Source organism: Diorhabda carinulata, chromosome 2, assembly GCF_026250575.1.
Source record: "Diorhabda carinulata isolate Delta chromosome 2, icDioCari1.1, whole genome shotgun sequence".
Classification (NCBI taxonomy): domain Eukaryota; kingdom Metazoa; phylum Arthropoda; class Insecta; order Coleoptera; family Chrysomelidae; genus Diorhabda; species Diorhabda carinulata.
The window spans coordinates 3107481-3116824 of NC_079461.1; the positions used below are offsets into that span (position 1 = coordinate 3107481).

The window sequence follows — 9344 nt, forward strand, 5'->3', positions numbered from 1 at the left end:
AAGAGATATCTTTATTATCAGTTCTATGTTTGTAAAGTGGTTTATTTCGTTGCCCCAATCTTCCCTACCAAATATTTTATGATCGCGAATAGTGACGTTACCTATGACGTATTTATTTCTCGCGAATACTAAGGGCCTTAGACTGAACGATATATCAGCTGATTTCCATTTAAGTAAACTGAGACACTCAATTACGTGAGTTAATATTCTTAATGACCATGTAAAATTCAACATTATCATTGATGATCCAACCGTCTGTTACCCGCAGGGAAAAAATTGATGACACGATCTGACAACGTGATGTCCTCAACCTCACTTTCAATCTGAGTTCACGAAACTCAAGCTTATGCAGATTGCTAGTCAGTTGGTATGGGAAAAGGGTAGTGGTAAGGGAAAGGATACTGCGCATGCTTGAAAACCGAGCTGAAACCTCGGAGGATAGAGGTGTGTTGAACTGAGTTATGACTTCATAAGTGAGAATAATCTGAGTTTTGATGTAAATGGAAAGCAGATAATATACTGAAGCTTCCAGTAAATAATGATTAGAGATAATGCTTAGAAATTAATTTTGCAAAAGTGTCCTAATCAAACGAATGGAATAGTACTTGAAAAATAATTTAGTTTACATTATGTTGGTCATAGTGAATTATAATTATAAGTAACCATAAACAAAATTTTGAGATAAATATTTCTAATGTTGATAGATAATAAAAAGTCTGCTTCGAATGTTTGCTGCTATAGAATTTTCGAGATAATTTTTAAAATTAGAATATTTTATCGGGTTTATCATTGTTTGTAACCACATATTTATAATTAAACCAATATTTTGCCAAAACATGTTTTTTAATGTACAAAGTATGGAGGTTATTTTTTTCTTTATTTGTACCTAATTTCGACAAAACAACAATTATTCATATGTATTTTCAAAAATGGATGTTAAACCGCCTGCCTAGTCAAATCTATTTCTGTATTTTAAAGTTTAATAAAATACGAGGGACAAAAAATAAAACAACTCATAACAATTAATGTCGATTATAATGAATAATTTTAACAGTGTAGGTATTTGAACAATTAATAAACTGGTGTTTGATACTACAACAGAGATAGTATTTTTTCGTCAAGAATATTTCGTATTTATAGAAAAATTTTGGCCGATGAACAAACTTCTTTTCAAAAAAAAAAAAATATTTATAGATCGAGTAGGTCAATGACACTAATAAAAAATAACGATGATTATAATTATAGTTAAAAATAGATTTCGGTGCTTTGAAAACCTACTATTTACTTATAGACTGATTTTTCTACGAACTATACATCATAAAAAAGAGACGCTAGTGGATATCTTATCACAAATGCAATTCCAGTGAAAAATATTTGTATGCAAATCAAAATCGCAGTTAATTTGGCTTCGTGTAACGGCCCGCAATACAATAAAACCAAATTAATCAGCGTTAAATTATTGGTAACGACTACACCATCTTTTTCTTGCCATCTAATCAATTTGAATATTCTAAAAAGGCTTATAATAAATTTTCCTAAGATATTTAATTCTGAATATCTAAAAATGGTGGTGCTGATTTCCATACGATCTATTTTCGAATTAAACTTTGGTAATCGATGTCTAGGACATGGAATTAATCGGAAAAGTTGCGGGGAAGAGTATAAAAAATTAAACACTTGAGGTATGAAGAATAATAATGTTGTTTTACTAAAATGGCCTAGGATACCTACGACTGCAAACGTCATGCCTGAAAAATAGCAGAATGTATCGCCGACAAACACTTTCGAAGGATACCTAGAACAAGGTATTCAAAATAGAACAAATACAGTGTTTCTAGCCAAGTTGGAATCATTATTTTAGCCAAATCTAAATTTTTACAATTTTATAAAAGAATTTACTAGATATATAATTCCAACTTAAGTAGGCATATAATTTTTAACAAAATAAACAGCAACACTTTATCCAACTCATCTATACATTAAATTTGTTTTGGCATTACGAACGAAAAAGAAGAATATTAAGCGACTCGAATGCGTATACATTTAGCATCTGATTCCGTATCAATTGGCCAATCAAAAGCGATTTTTGTTTAAATAATTTGCTCTTGGCTAATTTTCTTAGTGAAATTTTTGCCAAATTAGTTTTATTAAATGAAATTATCGCTTGTACCAATACTCAAACACTATTCTCTAATTTATAAAGCGAAGTAAAGTGTAGTAGTTACGTTTAAAATAACGTCGCCGAAATTTGCCTGTCATTTCAATATTGACATTTAGAAATTTACGAATGTTTACCTCCTGCCGAAAATGAGAACTTGAATTCAAAACCACCAACGGGGTGTTTCCCAACACAGTATACATCGTACATCATCTTAATTATGAACGTTACTAAGAAAGTAATAGAAAAATATTCGAAATTCCAACTTATAACGAATGTTTCGGTATAAATAACAACAAAATTCAAGGTTATGTAGCGGTTCAAAAAATAAATGTATATCTTTCGTTTAAACCTTAAAAAAATATCCTTATGGATACTAATACTATGTCAGATGTTCCTAGTATTGGTTTATTTCTATACGCAACTTAGACCTAATCAACAAACCCCAAAAAATGGTGTAAAATTTGTAAAAAACGAAGACTACTTTACAGATTCTCAGACGACATATCATACGTTGAAAAGCAATATCATACTCAAAACTGTGAGTACCAGAGAAAGTTATATTGATTTTAACTCTAGTTTATGTTTTAAAAATGGTACAGATTTAGAATCAATGAAAATATCTAGAGGGATAAATTGGAAATGTACTTGCCTTCCTGGGTGGCACGGTAATGATTGTGGGTTACCAGAAGTGATATGGAGAGCTGTTTTAACAAGTAAAAAACCTTATAAAATTAAAGGGCCTAGAACATTTGAAAGGAGATTAATTTACCTTTTTAAAGTTGATAAATTTTCAGAATATATAGCTGATTTGAGAATTAATGATTTAGGTAAATATTTATTCAATGAAAATATTGTAAGGTAACACGATTTTTTATTCAAGGTGCAATAGTTGATCTTTTTATATTATATGAAGACGAAAATTCGAGCTTTTTGCAACATAAATTAGACAACAAATTCTGTAAAGAACATCAGCACAAAATTCTCTACGTTCAAGATGATATTGAAAATTTATGGAAAAAAGTTAAAAATTATCTAAGGAATATTAGAAATGATGATATAATACTCTCAAGTGACCTGTATGAATTGCCAAATAAAGAAGCTTTAAATTTCTTAAAATTCCATGATAACTGGCCACAGCCTATTAAATTTAGATATCGGTGGTCAGTGTTTGGGTTCTTTTGGAAACATCCTGAAAAAACTATAAGTGGAGGAGGTGCCTGTACAGTTTCTTTTCTAAAAGAATCATTTAATAATAAAATTGCTTTTCTAACAGATAACAAGACACTTTTTAGTCCTGCTTATAAAGGTTGGTTTTTATTAAAATTGCTACCACAAATAATTCTTAATTAATATTTATAGGTCTGATGTTGGGAGATCTGAATCACTATGGGGGATGGTACTGTGAATACTGCAACGATCCTGCCAATATAGTGGAATTTTTATCGACTAAACCGAAAAATGTGATAAATTGGGATAAAATAGATCACCAAAAAATAGATAGTAGTTATATAGAAGACCTAATTGAGAACGGGGTGTATATAGATGGTAAAACAGCTCTTACCAGAGCACACATGTATCATGACAATTATTTCGCACCGAAATTTGTTCTAGAACATAATTGGAAATACGACTTTTTGGTCATAAATTTTTACTCAAAAGCAGATTATTACGATATATGATATCTTCCTTTATATTTCTGTTCAGTTCATTATGTGATTTATAAAAGCAACTTGAAGAGCGAATTATCAACAACTTCTTATCTCTTCTTTCATATTCAATTGATTATATTGAATATGTATACTTTGAGTAACTTTTCATATTGTATTGACCAAATTTTTATGTTTCTTTCCACAATTATAACTCCCAAGGTAAATACTGTTTGATTGTTTTATTTAAATATAAGATTATTAATTTTTTTTTGTTTGAGAGGCAATTTTAGTACTTGATTTTTTATAGAAACTTAGTTTGTGTTTTAATGTTACAAATAATGTTGAAAAAAAATATTTTTATGAGTTAGAAAACGTTTTTGGCGATAGATATTATATATATACATATTTACACTACAGGACTTATTTATCTCATCGGTCTTTAATGATTTCACAATTTTTATTTTTGCTTTCCAATTCGGTCCTACTTCTCTAATAACATTCAAAACTGCATCCAAATATTTTTTCCATAGTTCTCTATCTTCAATTACCCTTTCTGCAAATTTATTTCCCGGCATCCTTTTAGTATGCCCCAACCAGTTTTTCATTAATTCTTCCTATTCAAAGTCCTTTACTTGTTTTTATACCCCAAAAACTTTTTCCTTAATAACTTCCTTTCTCATATAACCAATTTTCTGTTCAAATGTTCATACCATCAGCATCTCTCTTACATGATTCTTCAGTTCAATGAGATCTTTACATTTTTAGTCAAACATGTTCTATTCCTTCCCCTTTATTTTTCATTTATCGTTTCACTTGTAACTGAAACTTTGAACTTTCCCATATTTTTTCAATATTCCTAATTTCTTCTAGTTCTCTTCAAGTATTTGTTTTTGATGATTAGTATCATCCTTGAGTTTTCGATTGTTTCATTTGGGTTGTTTTATTCTTACCATTGACCTAGCTTTAGATAATTTATCAGAGATAATGATCGGAGTCACAATTAGGACCTCTTTGGACTCTAATGTTGGTTATAGACGTAAAATGTCTAACTGATTAACTTTATCCCATTCAGGTTATTTTACAGGTACCAAGGTGTTTTCTCCTATGTTGGAAAGGTGTGTTCAGTTCATCATGGCATTACGAAAAAAGTGAAGATATAAGCTTTAATACAGAACAAACTCTAATAATTATATCCACCTACCAAATTTACTTTATATATATTTATATATATCGAATGCTTTCTCGTTGCTTACATTAATGCCTACTGCAGATAACATGGAGATTTTTGTGATATTTACAAACTAACAATCCAGTGTGCAGTGTACACTGATTTCGCCAAATATTTACTAATAATTGTTAATTTTATTTTGTTTGTAATTATACGCCAGGTGAATAAACAAAATTATATCAACTCTCTATTTATTTCTAATTTATGAATAGACCAGGGATGCTAAAATAAAGCAGTACTAAGGGTACACCATTGATATGCAACCTTTACAAGTTCATTCTGAACATTACAAGTTCATTTGTGGGTAGAATGATTTCTTCAGTAAACCTAAGATCAGTTATTTCCTGGTAAATTCCCCGAAATTATCGCAGCCCTTATGATAGTCACGGTATATAGATTAGTAGCCACATATGAACCAGAAATCTATACAACATTTGAAGAACTAGACAATAAATGTTGTGTAAAGACAGTAAACTGAATGTTGAGTTGAAGTATGTGAGTTAGGTTAGGTTAGTGCAGGAAACCTCCATTAATCTCCACAAAAACTTGACTTATCATACACCAAAATATTCCTCTCGAATCACTTCATCCATTGATGTAAACTGCATGAAAATACATTTATTAGTTTTCAAGTTATGCAAGAATACGAATATACAAAATCACAGAAGCAGCATAGATGTTGGTTTTATATGTGGTTATTTCCACGAAACCTTGACTTATCATACACAAAAAGATTCCTCTGGAATCACTCCAACAAATGGTGGAAATCCGTCCAGTCCTTTCGGAGTTATGCACAAATATACAAAACCCTAAAGCACCATAGATATTGGTCCATTGTGTTTTCCTTTATTTTCCACGATATGGAAACTTAGCTAACTAGCTAAACATCATGGATTTTGAACACTACATTATTCACTAACTTAAAAGAGACGATTCCAAGCATTTATCAGCAGATAAAGTGAATTACATGAGTTAATAAATTTTTTTCATGAAAACATTCATACTCTATTCATAATATCAGTATGTAAATGTAAATTTATTTACCTTGCGATATCTGTAGCAAACTACACATATTAAGCAATATTTATCAAATTCTATATTTTTTACCACTATATCGATTTTGAAAAACTTACCAATTGTGTTTAAGAAGAGCGAGGGTAGTTGCAGTGTACGGTAACATAAAGTAAAGACTAAACTGATGTGCTTTCCATAATTTTCCAAATAATTCTATGACATTAAAAATGATAATGGATAGAGCAATCACAACACTTTGTCCTGTTTCTAAACCATTTACTCCTGCCAAAATATTAATTGCATTAGTGCAAAATACGGCAAGCATACCCATATACACATAATACAAAATTCCAATATCCAAAGAGTAACCTAATATATCCCTTAATGGTTTAGGAGCTACTATCGTTGTTGAATTAAAATTCACGTAATAAACCATCAAAAGAGGCAGTGAAGCTATTGTTGGGAGTAGAAGTTTATGCCTCCAGCGTAAGTCTAACACATCATCAGCAAAACCTAATAATAGCATGCAGCATATTGATAGAAGTGCTGCTATTAATTCCACAAACTAAAAAAAATTCGTTATTGGTAATACCTACTTTAAGTTCTTTGATAATTTGCGGCGTATTTAATATAAAACAAACCTCATTATGTGGAAACTCTCCATTAAACAGACTATTTGCAAAAGGTATTGGTATGAATAAAAACATGGTAATTAAAAAAGAACATCCTGTAACTACCCCTAATGATTCTGGCCTGAAACAAGTTATAATTAAAAAAAATTAGAGTTCAAATATATATATAACCTTACACTTTATCACTGGTTGTTTTGCTCATATCAATTCCGAATAAATTAGCTTTAATAAATTTATCTTTTAGACCTGGTATTAATCTTACAGTTAGGTAATATGCCAATATGGACATTCCTAAATTTATTAGTAAAGGAAAATACATTTTCCTTGAATTATTTGTTATCTCACTATCTACGTCTGCCGCCATAATTTAAAAATTAAAACATACACGTCATATATTGTATCAAAGAAATGTCAGTCGAACATAGTCAATTTTATATTCTTTTTTCGAAATCTACTAACTTTTGCGTTTCAACCAGAATATTAAAATTCTTTCATTAATAGCAAATAGATAATATTTTGTTACTCCTCAGTGAGTTAATGTAGCATTTATCGAATAAGAGAATTGTAAAATCCGTATATCGTATGACACAGCGCTATTACGTATGGAACTATTTATTAATCTATGAATATGGTTTGCTATTTGAAGTATAGATGGCGAAACACAGCTTTTAACGAAATTGTTTTATCTTGTTTAATTCATCCCGTAAAATTTGAAATGTAATACTTCATTTTAAACTTGTATATTATTTAAATTTAAACCAAACAATTCGAAATGAGTTGTTTACAATGCAAAATAATAATTTTTTACCAAAATCTTCGTAGTTTTATGATTAATATCATTTGTTTTCTATTGTTTGTAGCTGACCAGTTGCTAAGAAGACAATTTATATTTTGACTAACATTATATAACAATTATCGCACCTATATAAGAAGAATGTAAATTTCACTATTGTTGTACATCATTTGCGCAACTGCCTAATCATACAATTATCTTTAAAAACAATAAAATTTATGATGAACTGTACAAATTGAATTAAATACTTATCTTTATTTACATTATTATTCAAATTTTATAAATGAAATTATCACACATTTTTTTTCATCTACTTTTGTAATTTATGAGAAAAATAGATTATTAATAAATAGATTAAACAAATTAATATCATTGTGTAGTTTGTTTTAGTGCTATAAACATGTGATGGAATAAAAAATATATATTTCAATTCTAATAATGTGTAGTGCGATTTGAAATGAACACTGAGTGTTCCAGAACCAAAGAATTCCAGGTAAAATTTAATTTTATCTATGAAAAGTGACATATGAAGTTAATTTTTTTCAACGAACTAATTCAAAGCAGGCTACAACATTTATTATTTGATTCAGTCATTTCTTTTGGAAATATTTGGGCTGATTAGGGATCAGATTTGAATTGTACGGTCAGTAAATTTGATGTGTGATTAAAGCTAAAAACCAAGGTTGGTAGAGAATAGGTTGTCCAGTAACGTGTGTGCGACAAACGAAACGGGGAAGCCGTCACGTCACTTGTTCAAGACTAAACAGTGTTTGATTAATGATATCATTAATTTAATGCCTTATATTTATGTTAAATTAGTCACTCTATTAATAATACTATTTTAAATAACCAATCATATGAAAATGTCTAATATAATTAAATTCGGAATGTACACACTGTATATTATTGGATATTGTAGACAATATTTTCTTCCTGATTATAAATATATCTATATATATTATCAAAACGGCTGAATAAATCGACAAAAACCGTTTTCTATATTCTTGTATTGTTTTCAATGACGTCACTTGTAGTTCAGACAAGTGTCGGGCAACCTATCCTCTACCAACCTTGACTAAGAACGGCCATTTCGGATGTTGTCTACTTCTTTTTTTATTTGACATGTCCTTGTAATTAGCAGCATCATTTTGAATAATAATAAAAAATATAAAGAAAACAAAGTAAATCCATATTACACAATGAACCATTTAGTACATAAAATGGATAAACTTTCGAAACGTTTTATTTAAAAAAAAATAATCTTCCAATTAAATTTTGTGTACTCTGAACTTATAAAATCGATCGTATCGAAAAGAAAGTAAATTCTAGTAATATTGATAACGAATTTAAAAATTTCTCAAGAGCTAATAATACACTTTTATCAGTAGAGCACCTGTATGACAAATATTCCTGTAAACTGTAAAATTGCTTAATTCGTTGAAAGCTTGTCAATAGATGTGGATAATAACTGTGACCCCATAATTTTATTAGAATATCGAAGTGTGTTTACACACAGTTTTGATTTCGAGTGAGTTAATTATGTATCAAAAAATTACCGACAAAATAAATTTTTCAGTTAATGTCGCCTTCGAATTATGCGTCAGGTATCTCTCTCGGACTTACGTAACGATTTCAGTCGCCATTTCAACTACTTAAGAAATATTAAAGTTAAATCATTGAAATAACAATCCTAGAAGGCTATTAGTCTTTCTTTGTGAATACCAGATCCATTTATATACTCTTATAGTTGCCACACACGTTACGGATCACCGGAGAGCTCTACCTGTGCAGGTAGTCCGGAACGTCTATGGAAGGAGATTTTATTGGTTACTGAAATTCTTATAAAACCGGGAAGTTTCTTATAATT

The 9344-nt window shown here is 29.6% G+C and overlaps 2 protein-coding genes across 4 annotated transcripts; one reads left to right on the top strand and one right to left on the bottom strand.

Moving 5' to 3' along the window:
• Positions 1–1016: 1016 nt before the first annotated feature.
• On the bottom strand, positions 1017–7649 carry LOC130904071 (UDP-N-acetylglucosamine--dolichyl-phosphate N-acetylglucosaminephosphotransferase). Of its 2 annotated transcripts, XM_057816625.1 has the most exons (5): positions 6861–7168; positions 6694–6805; positions 6422–6617; positions 6172–6334; positions 1017–1795 (listed from the first exon to the last, which is right to left on the bottom strand). In XM_057816625.1, the coding sequence occupies exons 1-5, from the start codon at positions 7046–7048 to the stop codon at positions 1309–1311; spliced, it is 1146 nt and encodes a 381-aa protein (XP_057672608.1). In that variant the 5' UTR covers positions 7049–7168; the 3' UTR covers positions 1017–1308. The 2 variants fall into 2 exon arrangements, with proteins under 2 accessions (XP_057672608.1, XP_057672607.1); XM_057816624.1 differs by having other exon boundaries at positions 6172–6617; positions 6861–7649.
• LOC130904072 (beta-1,4-mannosyl-glycoprotein 4-beta-N-acetylglucosaminyltransferase) lies at positions 2053–5221 on the top strand. 2 transcript variants are annotated; one of them, XR_009060809.1, is made up of 4 exons: positions 2266–2988; positions 3042–3467; positions 3521–4029; positions 4895–5221. XR_009060809.1 is itself a non-coding variant. In XM_057816626.1 (3 exons), the coding sequence occupies exons 1-3, from the start codon at positions 2490–2492 to the stop codon at positions 3838–3840; spliced, it is 1245 nt and encodes a 414-aa protein (XP_057672609.1). In that variant the 5' UTR covers positions 2053–2489; the 3' UTR covers positions 3841–5221. The 2 variants fall into 2 exon arrangements, 1 of the variants encoding a protein (XP_057672609.1); XM_057816626.1 differs by having other exon boundaries at positions 2053–2988; positions 3521–5221.
• Positions 7650–9344: the final 1695 nt, after the last annotated feature.